General features: G+C 55.4%; 1 protein-coding gene across 4 annotated transcripts; it reads right to left on the bottom strand.

Moving 5' to 3' along the window:
* Positions 1 to 426: 426 nt before the first annotated feature.
* On the bottom strand, positions 427 to 13,273 carry AARS2 (alanyl-tRNA synthetase 2, mitochondrial). 4 transcript variants are annotated; one of them, XM_030315614.1, is made up of 22 exons: positions 13,031 to 13,273; positions 11,583 to 11,774; positions 10,903 to 11,048; positions 10,510 to 10,677; positions 9,798 to 9,942; positions 7,401 to 7,546; positions 7,086 to 7,194; positions 6,708 to 6,746; positions 6,493 to 6,604; positions 5,864 to 5,997; positions 5,286 to 5,430; positions 4,828 to 5,000; positions 4,573 to 4,686; positions 4,343 to 4,483; positions 3,594 to 3,731; positions 3,406 to 3,515; positions 3,144 to 3,252; positions 2,716 to 2,838; positions 2,385 to 2,495; positions 1,727 to 1,810; positions 1,503 to 1,613; positions 427 to 1,132 (listed from the first exon to the last, which is right to left on the bottom strand). In XM_030315614.1, exons 1-22 carry the CDS (start codon positions 13,271 to 13,273, stop codon positions 968 to 970), a joined length of 2,958 nt encoding a protein of 985 aa, XP_030171474.1. In that variant the 3' UTR covers positions 427 to 967. The 4 variants fall into 4 exon arrangements, with proteins under 4 accessions (XP_030171474.1, XP_030171475.1, XP_030171477.1 ...); XM_030315615.1 differs by lacking the exon at positions 1,503 to 1,613 and having other exon boundaries at positions 13,031 to 13,266; XM_030315617.1 differs by lacking the exons at positions 427 to 1,132; positions 1,503 to 1,613 and adding an exon at positions 1,981 to 2,108 and having other exon boundaries at positions 1,725 to 1,810; positions 13,031 to 13,266.
* Between the last annotated feature and the right edge of the window lie 2,418 nt (positions 13,274 to 15,691).

The following is a 15,691-nucleotide window of genomic DNA, read 5'->3' on the forward strand; positions in this document are numbered from 1 at the left end:
CTCAGGGGCAGGTGCTCTGGCCCCTGCTCTCTACAGACCCCATCCCAGCTCATGGTGCCTGCTCAGCTCCCCCCCAGGGCCCCTGAACTGGCTGAAGTCCTCAGCCTGGAGCGCTCTTCCCTCAGAGACCCTCGTGGCTCATACCCTCCCCTCAGATGCCACCTCTGGGGGAAACAGCAGTCACCCCCACCCTCCTGATCCCTGTCCTGCTTTCTCTGCAGACCTCATCACTGCCTTACATCCTCTTCCTTCTCTTTATCACGTATCTCGCTACTAGACAGAAGCTCCGCAAGTGCAGGAAGTTGTCCCTTTGGCTCTCACCACATTCTCAGCAACTGACCAGGGCCTGCTGCGCATTTTCTCAACAAATCACCAGGGCCTTCGCTAAAATGTGAAGTCACTGTTAATGACACAAGTGACACCAGAGAGGGTGTGCCCTGCTGTAATGACTTTCATAAGACAGTTCTGGATCTTGGTGGCCAGCGAGGCCTTTGTGGGTGCCCAGGCTGGCACGGAAAACCTGTTAAACACCCGTGGCAAGGAGGATGGTTCTGATTTGGATGATGGGTGACTGTTCGATCCAGTGTGAGGGATCAGCCGGGTGATAGAGCACCCTTACCAGGTTGCTGGGAGGGGGAAGCTGTTCTTTTTTAAGCATAGAACTTCTGGAACTTCCTGGCTGCAGTGAAATACTTGTTGATGAGCACTCACAGCCAAGACAGTCCATGGCTTCACATTCATCCAGTGGGGGTGTGTCTCTGGGCCCACTTCTGCCTTCCAGAACCCCAACTCCTCGTGTCCTCACGGGGCCTGGCCCAAGGCAGCCCCCTAGGGCTCAGCTGCTTGGCCTCCAGTCTTTAGTCCTTTGCTTCAGCCTCCGGGGAGGTTCTGCTGGCTCCTTCAAGGGTTCCTGGCACTGGCCCGTCGGCAGTCTGTCCAGTCTATGTGAGTCCCTGGCGAGCCCGGCTCAGAGCTGGTTGAGGGCGTAGGCTCGGGCTGTCCTGAGGGCAGCTTCCAGGTCAGCCGTCGTTCCGGTGCCCTGAGCCACCACTTGAGAGCCCCAGGCCTTGCCCCCCATGTGGCTGCATACCGCCAGTGCCCAGGCCTCTGCTGTGAAGGCTGGTGTGGTACCCTGGGAACCAAGAGAGAAGGGGCAGTGATGCAGAGCAGCCCTCCCCACCAGCGCCCACTCCATCTACCCCTTGAGAGTGGCATCACAGTGATTAGTCAGGAGATAGGAGAGCATGGGGCTGGGAAAGTGTGTGGAGGTTACTGAATGTCTGCTACTTGTTTGCAAGGGATGTGTGGCCTGGATGGTCATAATTAGGGACCACCACGGTGCCTTCTCTGGTGGGGGGCTGTGGTTAGGGAGGAGACGGCCCTGTCCCCGTCCTGGGGTGTCCTCCTAGATCACCTCTACCCAGCCTTGGAGGAATCAAAGGTGTGCAACTGGAGAGCTGGACCAGGATGGGTGGGTGGGGCTGCTCTCCTCCTTCCCTCACCTGGGCCACCTGACAGGCACACAGCACATGCCCCAGCGGCTGGGGGCTGAGCAGTAGCACAGACGTGCGAGGCGCCCGCTCACACAGCTGCCGTACCACCTTCACCAGCACCTGGGCAGGGAAGGGCAGACAGTGAGCCCACAGCTCTCTGGACTCCCAGCTACCTCCCAGCCAGGACCTTCCCCTCCCCAGACCCTGGGGCCACCCCCAGCCCCCACACTCACGGAGAGGGACTCAGTGGAGACTGTGTCCACAATCAGAGGCCCCTCTGAATGCCGCCGCAGCAGCTCCTGGGTTTTCTGTGCAGCCTGCAGGGCAGGAAGGACGGCACGGGGATCAGGGTGGAAGGCAGCCGGGCCCCACTTCCGAACCGAGCCCCTATCCAGAAATCCCCTCCGCCAGCAAAGGTCTTTGGCTTGGAGGAGAGGTGCCAGGGGCTCTGCCTCAAATGGCCTGTGTCCTTCCTCTCGTCCCTCACCTCGTCCCTTTCACCACAGCTCCAGGCCCCTACAAATAGGCCACTGAAGGTGAAGGACTAAGGCTGGAGCACAGATGGACGAAAGGGGGTGGGAGGAAGGCAGATCCACGGTCAAGTGGCACTGGGCGCTGAAAGGCGTAATCAAGTCAGTCAGCTTCCTAGAGGGCGAGTCTGAGCCAGACTTGGGAGTTGAAGGACAGACACGGTTTGGCAGAGAAAGAAGTGGGGGAAATGGCCTGGTGATGGCACCCAGCTGGCAGGAGAGACAGGAGCTGCACCCCACCCCCTGCGTCAGGCCCCGTGCCAGGTCGCGAAGCTTCTCCGTGTGCATGCTGGAGTGCCTCTGCCCCTCGCCAAGTGTGCTGGGTACCTGCCCCCGTGGGTACAGCCGAACCTCCTCTCACCTGCCCCGTTTCTAGCTTCCGGATGGCAGTGTTGGCACGTCGCTGCAGCACCTTCAGCGTGGCCTGCAGCTCCCGCCGCTGCCACTGGGGCATCACCGCAGTGTCCACAGCCTAAGGCCACAAACAGTACATCAGCCGCGCCCCTCCCAGTCTCGGAGCCAGGAGCCAGCAGAGCAAGGGAAGAGATCACACCCACCACATCCCACCCTGCAGACAAACAACAAATATCTAGGCCAGCAGGAGTCCCAGAGGAATTGGGGGAGAGACCGAGGCATGGGGAAGAGGGCCAGGAGAGAGTGGGGAACAGCTCCGCAGCAGCAGTGACCCTCACATCAGTGAGTCGTCCCATGTCCTTGGATAGTCGCTGAGCCTCCACCACATCCTGGCTGCCCCGACTCAGCCGTTCTGCCGCGGCTCCTACCTCCTGGGCCAGAGCCTGGCCTACCTCTCGGGCCTGCCAGGAGGGAACGGGATGCTCAGGGCTGCTCGGCTTGCTGTCACCTCCCCAGGACAGGGGGGGCTCTCAACCCACTGCTAGTCAGGGCCGAGACAGAAATACTGAACAATGAGGCCCAGTCAAGGCACCAAATAATCACAACAGATGCCAGCTGTTGGCAGCGCACATGTACCAACACTGGTTCTGCTGCTGGGCATTCCCCGGCCTGAGAGTTTCGGCCATGTGTGCTCCCTCCACTTCCCCCCCCCCCCCCCACCGCCGTCCAAATCTGGTGGCCTCCTGGACCCTGCCGGCGTGCCAACCTGCTGGGCCTGCTCCCCGGTGACGGCCAGCAGGCGGGTGGTGCCCCTGGAGAGCTGGCGCTCCCCAACGATGACCAGGTCCCCTACAGCCCCTGTGCGCAGCAGGTGCCTGTAGGCAGAAGGAGGGAGAAGGAAGTCAAGGGGCATGGTGGGACGGAAAGGAGCAACCTAAGCTCCAACCCGGGGGCTGGTGGCTCCAAAGACCAAAGAAGGGTGAGGATCTCAGGCCCCGGGCTGGGGCAGGCCGAAAGGAGTGACTCACGTCCCACAGCACAGCTCCACAGAGGTCTGCAGCGCAGCCTGGGAGCCGAGGTCCAGCGCCTCGGCCACGGGCACCCCCACTGACACCACCCGCACAGGGTCTGGGTATACCTGAGGAGGAGAGGGGACCAGTCTGTTCACCAGCCCGTGAGGGGCAGGCAGTCTCACCAAGGGGCCTCCCCAACTCACCTCATCCAGAAAGCGCAGGCCAGGGACGTGGGCGGTGCGTGCCAGGGCCACCTCCTCCATGTACACGGCCTCATCCTGCCCCACGGCCTCCTGCACCGTGCCCTCCACTGCCTGGAGCTGCTCTGGGGTCAGTGGAGCCTGGTGGGGTAGGAAGAAATGGATAGACCGACAGGCAGTTAGCTGCGTGCCTGTAACCAAAGCAGTAAGAAGCAGTCCGTGTTCACTGACTCTCCTCAGTTTCTCAAACAGTGGCTAGCACCGAGCAGGTGCTCAATCAACCTTTGTGGAGTAGACAGTTCTTTTCCTTAGAAGGCTGTTGGGAATTGTAGGCCTCTCATCAGGCACTAAAAATTGATGTAACAGAAAATGCTGTTCTGTACCGAGGGAGCTCACCACAAGGGCCAGCCTAATGGAAGAGAAACACAGGATGGGGTAGACGCAGGTGCAAGGACAGAGCTAGATGTGCGAGGAAGGAAGGGTGACAGAGAAGGGAGGGCAGCTCTGCTTGAGCAAGAATGTCTTGGGTGACAGCGGGAACAAGGAAGCTGGGTGGCCGGAGGCTTCAGAGGCTATCTAACCTGACCCCTTGCTGGTGCAGGATGCCGAGATGAAGACGTCCCTCACGGCCTCACAGTGACTGAGCGACAGGGAGCCTAGGTCCTTGGACTGGCCAAACTCCCCCTCCCACCGCCCCCCTCCCCCCGCAAGCCACCAAACTACCTCTTTTTAAGCCTTTCTGTCTTCCTCACCTGGGTGGCCACATCGAAGCGCAGCCGCTCGGGGTTGAGATGGGAACCTCGCTGCTCCGTGCCGGGGCCCAGGGTCTGCCGGAGTGCCCAGTTCAACAGGTGGGTGGCCGTGTGCTTCTCCATGCAGCCTAGACGCCAGGCCTGAAACACTTTTGTCACCCAGAATCCTGGGGGGTAGGGAGAGTCAAGAGGCTGCAGGATATTCTAAATATCAGGGCTTGGGGCCTTACCTCATCTACATGTAGCTGCACCTGGTCCCCAACCTTCAGGCCCTCAGGGGCCACAGCCTCGTGCAGGATGAAGCCTCCACAGACCTGGGCCCGGGGCACTGGGAACAGTACATCCTGGGGAAGGGCAGGGGCCAAGGCACTGGAGCAACTGCTTGTAGCTTTTCCCTCCCCTTGGCTCCCTTCCCAGGTCGGGTCTGCCTTCTGCAGAAATTAACTTGTCTGTGTGGGTGTGTGTGTCTGTGCATGGGGGCTCACCTCCTGCCCCACCCGCACCAGGTAGCCTCGGTCTGAAGCCTGACCCCCCTGTTCAGCGTAGAAGTTGGTTTTGTCCAAGAGAAGGCCACAACGCTGGCCTTTCCCCACAGAGGCCACAGCTGTCCCGTCCTCTGTATATAGCTGGAGCACCTGCGCCTCGCAGGTGCCAAACTCTGCCAGGAAGAAGAATGGTTATCAGTGCTGGGCAGGGGTGTGGGCCCTGGGCCGTTGGTGTGTACCTTACTTGAAGCCAATGGGCATGTAGCTAGTGGAGGGGCACTTTCAGGGGCCACAGCGACCCCTGGTGGCTATAACCCCCTCGCCGCCCTCCCCACCCCCCCCACCCCCGCCCCCCATGAAATGTATAGGGCTGGTAGCAACCCTCACAGATGTCCCTCTGTCCCTCCCAGAAACCGCCAGGGACGCTTGTGGCCACCAGCCTCAGTCCAGCCTCTCACCATAACCCCCGCTGGGTCGAAGAGAGTAGTTGTACTTGGGACTGTCGTCAGTTGGGGGCACCCCTCGGCGCTGCAGCTCCCCCAGCGCGTGGACATTCAGCTGCAGTCCCCGCTCCTGAGCTGGCTCGGCCTGCCGTGACCGGTGCTGCAGGATGGGCGCATGCATAGGGAAGGGATACACGGACAGTGCAGTGGGACCTGAGCCTCCACAGAGCCCTGCCCCTGCCACACAGCTGTGTGGACTCTGCAGCCCCTCTGGAATAAGCCCTCGGGGCTTGGCTGGCTGCTAGAGACCCTGGGCTGGCTGGTGAACCACCCATCATGCAGGGTCTCAGGATGAGGCCCCCTTCACCCACCGCTCCCCTCTCTAGGATGCTGTGCTGGCCTCTCCCCATTCCTGGTTGTGTTCAGTCCACTGTATTAGAGTTCTCCTCTACAGGCTGTGGGTGGGGCCTGAGGTGAGGGGACAGACCCTGTCTCCTGTTTCCCTCAATAGCTGCAGCTCCTCCCCCAGGAACTCAGGGCTGGGGAAGGGACTGTCCCAACAGAATCCTGCGCAGGGGTGCCCCAGCATGTACCTGGGCCTCCTCCTGGGCCAGCCGTGCCAGCCCAGCAGAGTCCAGCCGCACCCCCTTCTCCTCCAGCATCAGCTCTACCAGGTCCAGGGGGAGCCCCAGGTTCCCGGACAGCGATAAGGACCAGGCCACTTCAGCTTTGAAGAAGGAAGACAAAGGGTGTTCAGAGGGGAGGGCAGGATAGACTGAAGGGGAAGAAGTGAGGGAGAAATAAGGGCCAGGGCTTTTCCAACCACGCAGCAGCCACCAGGTACCAAGCACAAGTGTCCTCTCCCTACACCCGGTAGGTCCAGGAGAGGGGTCAGGCTTTAGGCTCAAAGGCCAGAGCCGAGGGTAGCCCAGGAGACTCCCTTGTCATCTGTCATCTCAGAGGAGAAGGGAAGCTCATTCTTGGGATGAAGCTGGCCTTGGGAAGCAGACTGATGGCAGGGCCAGCTGGACAGAAGGGAAGTGGGGAGAAGGAGGGTGGTGTCCCGCCACAGAGACATGTGGGTGTTGGAGACAGTGCAGGGAGAGGGACACGGGGAGGAGGGTCTGCATGCTAGGCACACGCCTGCCTCAGAGCTCTGTCCTCTTCCTGCCTTGGTTCACCTGAGTGAGCCCCCCACACCTTGGCCAGGCCGCTCACTCACCAGGGAACAAATCAGAAGGCCCCAGGCGCCTCAGGGTCTGATCGATGATGTGCCGACCCCGCTGCAGGGAGGCCAGGAAGGCTGCCTCGTCTTCTGATACCAGGTTGACTATCTGAACAGGGGGCAGGGCGGGACTGGAGCTGGGCCTCCTGGAAGGGAGAGCCGCTCTCCACCCCTCTCTTGTCGGCCCCTCCCTCCCCATCCAAAGCCAGTACCTGGGCTGAGTGCTTCCGCAGTTCTGGATAAGCATCTCCCTGGGGGAGGCAGAGGGCTGAGAAGGTGTGAAAGGCAACCTCCCCACCCTGGACCTCCCTGAGGACACCTGCCTTGGAAGCTCAGCTCTGGCTGATGGATGGCAGACTCAAACAGGGAATACGGACAGAAGGGGGTCCCAAACTCAGAGGCTCAGAAGCCAGGGCAGGGAGGCCTCCTGAAGGCTCCCTGCTTTTTGGATTCAGTCTTAGCTTTCTCAGCCTGACAAGACCTGGGGCTGGCCATTTAGGGTGGGGAGCCTAGGCTGAGGGCACCGTCTAGGCTCAGTGGCAAGCTTCCTGACACCCGGGGAAGCCCAGAAGAATAAGTTCTGCCCTCACCAGGGTCTCCACCACTACAGGCACCAGGCTGCCTAGGAAGCCAGGTGGTGCCCGCAACACCTCTGTAGAGAACCGCACAGCTCGACGAAGGATCCGACGAAGCACCAACCTAGAGGGGTTCAGAAGCCAGATAAGAACCGCCTGCAACCCTTGGTCAGCAGTATGGAGAGTGGGGAGGACGAGGTTCGGAGCGGGTGCTCTCATCTCAGAGCCCTCTCCCTTCCCCCACCCCTCCTGACCCACCTCTCCCCTGCAACACCCCCCACCCCCCGCCCTCGCAGCCCTGCCTCTCTGTGTAGCCCCTGCCAGACTCACGGGGCACCCGACATTCCGGGGCAGACACCGTCGGCGATGCAGACGCTGAGTGTGCGGATGTGATCAGCCACCACGCGGTATGCCATGTCTGTGCGCCCCTCGTCTGCTGCTCCTACCCGACCCAAGTAAGGGGGCACCCCGCAACCCTGGAGAGCAAGAGACAAGGAGACATGGCTGCTGGTCCTGCCTGATGTGGTCCAGGTGGGGTGCCCTTCATCATCTCTAGAGCATCTGCCCTCACCCCTAAAGCTGATCACATCTGGAATGACCTGGTTGGAGAAGCTTCAGACATAAAAGGGAGTCAGTCCCTGCCCTCCCAGGGCCACACTCAGCACTCACAACAATCACAGCTGTGATCATTTACTGAATTTCTACCATCAGAACGGGGAGGGTGCTTGAACGAAGCGTTGCCTAATATCCAAAACATCCTGCTCTGGGAGGTATTACTAGTCTCGCTTTAAAGAGGAAACTGATAGGGCGCCTGGGTGGCTCAGTTGGTTGAGCATCCGACTTCACCTCAGGTCACAATCTCGCGGTTCGTGAGTTCGAGCCCCGCGTCAGGCTCTGGGCTGATGGCTCAGAGCCTGGAGCCTGCTTCCGGTTCTGTGTCTCCCTCTCTCTCTGCCCCTCCCCCATTCATGCTCTGTCTCTCTCTGTCTCAAAAATGAATAAACATTAAAAAAAATTAAAAAAAAAAGAGGAAACTGAGGCTCTGAGGAGCTAAGTGGCACAAGGCCACACAACGCATCAGGAGGAGATCTGAGATTTGCACCGGCCTGACTCCACTGCCCACACCCACTTCTCCAGCCTTTATGGGGGGCAGGGAGGGAGGTGTAAGCTGTGCCTGTGTAAGTGCTCCAAAGCAGATGGCTGATTCATCCAGCTCTAAACCTGTCTCTTCCCTGAGCTTCCTCCTCTCAGTTAACAGTCCTGCCATTCACCACACTGCTCAAGTCAAAAACTAGAGAGCGAGCCTTGATTTTTATTTCCCTTCCTCATCCAGTCTGTCACTGGGGACTTTTGCTCCTGTCCTGCCTTTGTGAGATCTTTCAAATCAATTACTTTTCTCCACTTCCACAGCTACCAGCCTCAACCATGCCCTCCTGTCTCCTCCCTTTACTACAAAACAGCCTCCCAATTGGCTTCTTAGCTTCTTCTAGGTCTCCCTCCAGCTCATCCTTCACGCGGCAACAAGAGGGGCCTTTAAAAGTGTCAATCAGATCATGCCCCTCCCCCACGCAGAACCCTTTTCACTACACTTAGCATAATAGGAGCCCCACTTTGGACTTCAAGGGCCCAGAAGGTTGGACTTCTGCCTTCCTTTCTATGGTAGATTGTTTGCAAAAATGGCCACAATCCTTCCCTCTTCAGTGTGCTTGCCACTTTACAACGAGACCACAGCTGCTTCCCATCCAAGGATAGAATCTATTTCTCTATCCCTTGAACCTAAGCTAGCCTTGCGACTTGCTTTGGCCAACAGAATGAGGTGGAAAGGACACTGTCCTGAGCCTAAGCCTCAAGAGACCTGGTGTGCTTCTGTTCTCCTTCTTGGAACCGTGCTGCCTTGGGATGGGAACAACCCTAAGCTAGCCTGCTGCTTGACAGACACACAGCCTGGTCACCCCCGTTGCCCCAAACAGCCAGCCAGCCAGTCCTCGAACTACAGCTGCCTAGCAGCTATCTATAGGTGTTATGAATGAACTCACAGAAGACCAAAAGGTTGACCCAACAGAGCCCAGCCAGCATTGCTAGCTCACAGACTCATATGCTAAATGAATGGTTGTTATTTTAAACTACAAAGTATTAGGTGCTTTGTTACACAACAAAAGCGCAGTCACACATTCTCCAGCTACATCCCAGGTGATTCTACTCTGGCTAGCTCTAGGCCACCTTTGTGTTCCTTTCCTGCCTCAGGGCCTTGGTACCTGCCATCCCCTCGGCCTGGAATGAGCTTCTTGTGGCTGGCTCCTCCTCGTTCAGGTTCCAGCTCAGAGATCACCTCCTTGGTGAGCCTTCCCCAAACACTTCATTGAAGATTCCTCTCCACCGCCCCCCCTACCCCCACCACAGTTACTATCATCCATGTTTACTACCGGGTCACAATCTGCAATCTGGTTCAAATCTGCCGTCTTGTTCTTTAATACACTTACTTATTTATCTCTTAGGCTACAATGTAATCTCTTCTACTAAGCACAAGGGACTACAAAGTAGGCACTAAACACCTATTTTTTGAAGATGCGAAGGAAGGAAGGATTTGGGAGCAGTATCAGGTAATAAATACAAATCCCAGCCTCATGTTTGACCCTGCTATCCTTGGCTGGGCAAGGTTTCCACATGCAGGAATACTCGGAGTTCTCAACAAAGCGCCAGCTTCTGGAAGGGAAGAGGCCGGCTCACCTGCTGAATGGCGTCAAGCAGCGGGGAGAAGAGATCAGTGTCGTAAGTGGAGCGCGTGCCTTGCAGCACGGCCACCAGCCTTTCCAGGCCCATTCCCGTGTCCACGTGCCGCTGGGGCAGGGGCTGCAGGCTTCCATCTGCCTCTCTGGCCAGGGAAGGTGTGCAAGGTGAGGCCCCACATGGGATTACTGGGGTGAGGCAGATGCCCAAGTGCAGCGGAGGAACGAGGAGGGGCTGACAGTGGGAGGAACCGGAAGGCGGTATCCACCCCTCTCCCACAAAGGCAGACAGTGATGGCCTTGGGTCCTGTACTTTCTCATAAAGCGTGATCTCCACCCTCACCCCTGCTTGGGCCCTTGCCTGGACCCACACATCCCCTTTCTGGGACAGAATGCTTTGCCCTGAGAAAGAGACATGTCAAGGCTGGGAGAAAATCTTAGAGACCACCAGGCTCCGTGCCATCCAGTGATGAGAGAACAGAAGCCGGCGGACAGCAGTGACTAGTTGAAAGTGTCACGAGCAAAGACTGGGGTTAAATCAGTTATTACCTGAAAAGTGTTTAGAAATGTACCTGGCACACAGTAAACACCATTTAGGTGTTTTTTTTTTTTTTTTTTTTTTTTTTTTTTATAAGAAATGGATCAAAGTCTCCTGAATGCCACCTTGCCCACTTCTGGCCAGGGATTTTCCTTCTGCTTCAGCACCCCATTACCTGTTGTGTTGAATGAAGACCAGATTCCACAGCTCCACCAGCTGGGGGGCTCCCCCTCTCCCAGCCAGGTCATAGTGGATCTCCGTGCAGGGCCCACAGGGGCCAGTGTTCCCCATTTCCCAGAAGTTCTCTTGTGGTCCAAAGGAAAGCACATGACTGGCACACACCCTGACAAGAAAGCCAGGTGGGTGGTAGGGAGACAGACAAACCTGGAAGCCAGAACCCTCTCTGCCATGAGAGCCTCTCCACCAAGCTCAGCAAGAGGAGAAACAGGGCTGACCCCAATCTGTTCTGGGAGCAGATGCTAAGACTCTGATGACTGATGCTGGTACTCTCCATTTGCCAGTCCTCTTGCCCTCTGGAAGTGGACACAAGGGGCAGAGGCAGACTTACCCTAAGCTGAGCCAGATGTCCCTGCTCTCCAGGTCTGGGTCCAGCCCTGCCTTGGGGTCACCACCGAAGTAGGAGACCCAGAGCCTGTCTTCAGGGATCCCGTAGACCTGAGTCAGCAGTTCCCAGGCCATGCGGCAAGCCTCCTCCTGCAGGGGAAACCCACATGGGGTGGGAGGAGGAAAATGGTGAGAAGAGGGCCCCGCTGAAGCACCAATCAAGCCACATGAGTTCAGCCCTCAGCTTAACACAAAATTCCACTGCCCTCCTTGTTTCCAGAACAAACCATGACCATTTCTGCTTGAGTTTTTTTCCTGTCCAGAAAACTTCACCCCTCCTTTAGATCCTTTCCTTCAAGTCCCACTCTCTCCATGAAGTTGTCTTTCCACCCTAACCTGGGATGATTTCTAACTCCTGCATTTTAGTATTTGTCTGACCATTTATTCATTCAACAATTACCAACCAGCCATTAGGCAGGAGGCACAGTCCTGGCCCTCACACTTACAATCCAATTAGGGAAGTAAGACACAGTCTCATCATACTTGTTCATCTAGCACTTTGCCTTCCTGTGTAGTATGAGCCCTGTCTAAGCAGGGCTTAGGAGTGGAGACAGGACTCCTCTTGAGCCCCTTCTTGGTTGACACTGACCTTTTTTCTAACTCTAGGGCTTCCTGGAGACTCACCTTAAAATATTCACCCCCAAAAGCCCAATTGCCAAGCATCTCAAAGAAGGTGTGATGGGAAAGGTCTCGGCCCACATCCTCCAGGTCGTTGTGGCGTCCTCCAGCCCTCACACATTTCTGGCTGTTGGCCACACGTCGGAAGCCTGCCATTTCGCTTCGTGGATCCACGGTGCCCAGGAAGATTGGCTTGAACTGGAAACACACGAAGGTCCCAGTTCTCACTCCCTCCGTAGACGGGAGAAGTGGGGAGTGGGGTGTTCAGAGTGAAGGCTGACTGTGCCCCCGAGAGTGCGGTGTGGTCTTGGCTAAGGGGCAATCTGGAAGCCTGGAGGCACCCATCTCTGATGTGTGTGGAGCAGACAAGAGGTAAATAAATCAGGAAACAGAGATACTCTGCTAGTAAATTAGGCAACATAAAAGAAGGAGGACTATGTTGGTGGCGGGAAACAGGGCACTGAATGGCTTCATCCTTCATGTCAGCTTCTTTAAACCACACCCAATAACTTCAGTATAAAACCAAGACCACAGGGCACTGGGCATGCCTCACAAACTCAGCATTTAATAGCCTCTACGTTTGGGGTGCTTGGGTGGCTCAGTCGGCTAAGCTTCTGACTCTTGATTTTAGCTCAGGTCATGATCTCACGGTTTGTGACTTCAAGCCCTGCATCAGCCTCTGCGCTGACAGCATGGAGCCTGCTTGGGATTCTTTTTTTTTTTTTAATTTTTTTTTAATGTTTATTTATTTTTGAGACAGAGAGACACAGCATGAGCAGGGAAGGGGCAGAGACAGAAGGAGACACAGAATGTGAAGCAGGCTCCAGGCTCTGAGCTGTCAGCACAGAGCCCGACGCGGGGCTGCGAGATCATGACCTGAGCCGAAGTCGGCCACTTAACCGACTGAGCCACCCAGGCGCCCCAAGCCTGCTTGGGATTCTGTCTCCCTCTCTCTCTGCCCCTCCCCACTTGCTCTATCTCTCTCAAAATAAAAATAACCTTAAAAAAAAAGTCTCTACGGTTAACCGATTCCCCCCTCCTTGCTCATTTTACAGGTGAAGACAAATCTAGAGAGGGTAAGTGGTGCTCAAAGTCAAAAGCTTAGAGAATACAGTCTAGCACATAAAATGTGCTCAACAAACGTTTATTTAACGAATTAGTTACCTTTATTTACAGCATGAATAAATGAAGCCAGACTGTCCCCACCAGTCTGCCCCCAGAGAACTCCACACTCTCCATTCTCGGACCTAAAACTAAATCCCAACCCAAGCTCCGAGGTCGGGCCCTCCCCAAGCCCTAACTTGTGCCCCCAACGACTTAGCCTAACAACAAACGGCCCTTTCCTCCAAAGCCAAGAGCTCCGCCCCTCGCCTCTTTTGCCCAATCCCGCAGCGCCTTTCTCCCCGGAAAAAAATCACAAACTCCGCCCCCGCTCAGGGTGGCTCAGCCCCCACCTGGTTCATGCCCGCGTTGACGAAAAGCAAACTGGGGTCGCCGCGGGGCCGCACGGAGGCGGACGGCACCAGTCGGTGGCCGTGGCGGTCCCGAAAGAAGCTCAGGAAAGCGTCCCGAACGGCCGTGGCCGAGGCTGGAGGGGGCTCGGATGAGAACGGCCTACGGCTGAGGCCCCCCCACAGAGGCGACCTTCGAAAGGCCCGCCGCAGTCGCCCAGCTGCAGCTGCCATCGACGCCGCCATCTTAACTCGGGGCAGTAACTTCACGGGGTCAAGGGGCACCGCGGGGATAGAAGGTGGCGTGGAAAGGAAGCCTCGCTCTTTGTACAGCGGCCCCTGGCGGTAGGAGGACTCAAGGCAGCCTCTGCCGCTCGGGTAGAAGTGATTGGGAAGGGGACGTCAGCAGTAGGCTTAGCTAGCACAGCTGCCTGGCACATAGTAGGCCCTTAATTCATTCGTCATTACACAAATATTCATTTAGAAGCTACTAGTGCCAGGCATTGTTTTAGGCTCTTAAGGTATATTAGTCACAACAAAATCCTTTAATAAAAATCCGTGCTCTCCAGAAATCTATATCATAGTAGTAATTGTCATGTTTATTAATTAATTTTGCAAGGTTACAACTGGAGTTGCAGTGAACAGGCTTGGATTCAACGTCGTGTGTGTGCGCGCGCACACGTGTGTGTGTGTGTGTGTGTGTGTGTGTGTGTGTGTTTCCAGGCTGAGGGAAGAAGGCAGAGTGCCAAGGGAGGTAATATCAGCATCCATTCAAGAAGCATTCAATAAACATATCGAATATTAACTATGTGCCAGGCACTGTTCTAGGCACTTGCCAATGCCCTTTGCCCTTGGCATTGGAAATGACTGTTTTGTTCTTAGGGATTGAAGCAGGCCCCTTGGAACAGGAGCAAATAGCATCTGCTTCCTTATTAATTGCTAAATAACATTTGGTCTTTTAATTTGCCTGGGGATTAGAGGGAATCCAGGTTGTCAGGGCAGGATGAAGCTGTTGACCAATAGCTGCAGAGATTTCTCTCTCTCTAGGTTTCCCAAAGCCCTAGGGTTTTGTGTGCTTTGCATTAGGGTAAGAGAGGTACCTGTTCCACCTCCCGCTTCTGTCTTTTTCTCCATGGTGACAGCTGTGACCATGATGCCAACACAGGCCCTTGTGGGTACAGCCAGGGCCCTTATGGGGCTTCTCATGATAACCTCTGCTCTTGGCCTGGGAAATTAAACAGGTGAAGAAGAGAACTCATGAAGGTTAAAGTGGAGCAGCAGAGCTGAAATCAGTGTGGCCACCTAGTAGGCCTCAGCCATCCACATGGGCTCTTTTGGTCATTCTTTTTTTTTTTTTTAGATTTTTTCTTTTTTTTTTTTTTTTCAATGTTTATTTATTTTTGGGACAGAGAGAGACAGAGCATGAACGGGGGAGGGGCAGAGAGAGGGGGAGACACAGAATCGGAAACAGGCTCCAGGCTCCGAGCCATCAGCCCGGAGCCCGACGCGGGGCTCGAACTCCCGGACCGCGAGATCGTGACCTGGGCTGAAGTCGGACGCTTCACCGACTGCGCCACCCAGGCGCCCCACTTTTGGTCATTCTTTATGAGTTATGTTATTTAGGGACTTTTGAAAAATGGTTTCCTTGGGAAACGTGTAGTCTTTTTGGACTCGAGTTTCCATAGCAATGGTGAATTCTCAACTTTGTATTTTGACAGAGCATAGCATCTATCCCATGATCCTCTGTTTCTCCCCTTGCCCACGTAAATTAAAAGTGTTGTTTTGAAAGTGTGTTTTGCCTGTTTTGGTTTTTCCAGCGTTTTTGGAACAGGAACCCAAAGCCAGATGGGGATTTCTGTGAGATTGATGATCTTGAGACAAGACTGTGAAATTCTTCCCCAAACTGAGATGGGAGTGTTTTGCTAGAGAAATCTAGCTGGGGCCTCTAACCAGTACTGACGTCAACAACTTTCTTTCATTTTCAGATTTTTCTCAGAAAGTTTTTGTATTATAGTAGGAACTCCATGTTTTTAGACTAATGTGGATCTAGTGTGGAGCCATGGATTATGGTTTTCAAACAGCTTTATTGAAATATAATTCATATACCCTACAGTTCACCCATTTAAAGTGTACAAGTCAGTGGCTTTCAGTACATTCACAGAATCATCGTCTGTGAATCATAATTACTTCCAGAACATTTTCATCACCTCCAAAAGAAACCTCATGCCCTTTAGCTATTAACCACCCCCATCAGCGGTAGGCAACTACTAATCTGTTTTCTGTCTGTAGATTTGCCGATTCTGAACATTTCATGTAAATGGAATCACACAATACATGATCTTTTGTAACTTCACTTAGCATAATGTTGACAAGGTTCATCTATGTTATAGCATGTATCATGGAGTTTTAGAAATGCATTTTTTTGAGTTGTTTTCTGTTGGAGGAAGGGTTTTTCCTCTATCTTGCTGTTTTGTCCCTGCCATTAAAAAATGGTCATTTTCGGGGCGCCTGGGTGGCGCAGTCGGTTAAGCGTCCGACTTCAGCCAGGTCACGATCTCGCGGTCCGTGAGTTCGAGCCCCGCGTCGGGCTCTGGGCTGATGGCTCAGAGCCTGGAGCCTGTTTCCGATTCTGTGTCTCCCTCTCTCTCTGCCCCTCCCCCGTTC

This window comes from Lynx canadensis, chromosome B2 (genome assembly GCF_007474595.2).
Source record: "Lynx canadensis isolate LIC74 chromosome B2, mLynCan4.pri.v2, whole genome shotgun sequence".
NCBI lineage: Eukaryota > Metazoa > Chordata > Mammalia > Carnivora > Felidae > Lynx > Lynx canadensis.

Excerpts from the sequence above, each read along its gene's own strand:
- AARS2 (XM_030315614.1), bottom strand. The coding sequence starts at position 13,273 with ATGGCGGCGTCGATGGCAGCTGCAGCTGGGCGACTGCGGCGGGCCTTT. Across the intron at positions 9,943-10,509 it reads GTCTTCATTCAACACAACAG|AGAGGCAGATGGAAGCCTGC; the intron begins GTAATGGGGTGC and ends TTCCCTGGCCAG. Across the intron at positions 7,195-7,400 it reads CCCGGAATGTCGGGTGCCCC|GTTGGTGCTTCGTCGGATCC; the intron begins GTGAGTCTGGCA and ends GAACCCCTCTAG.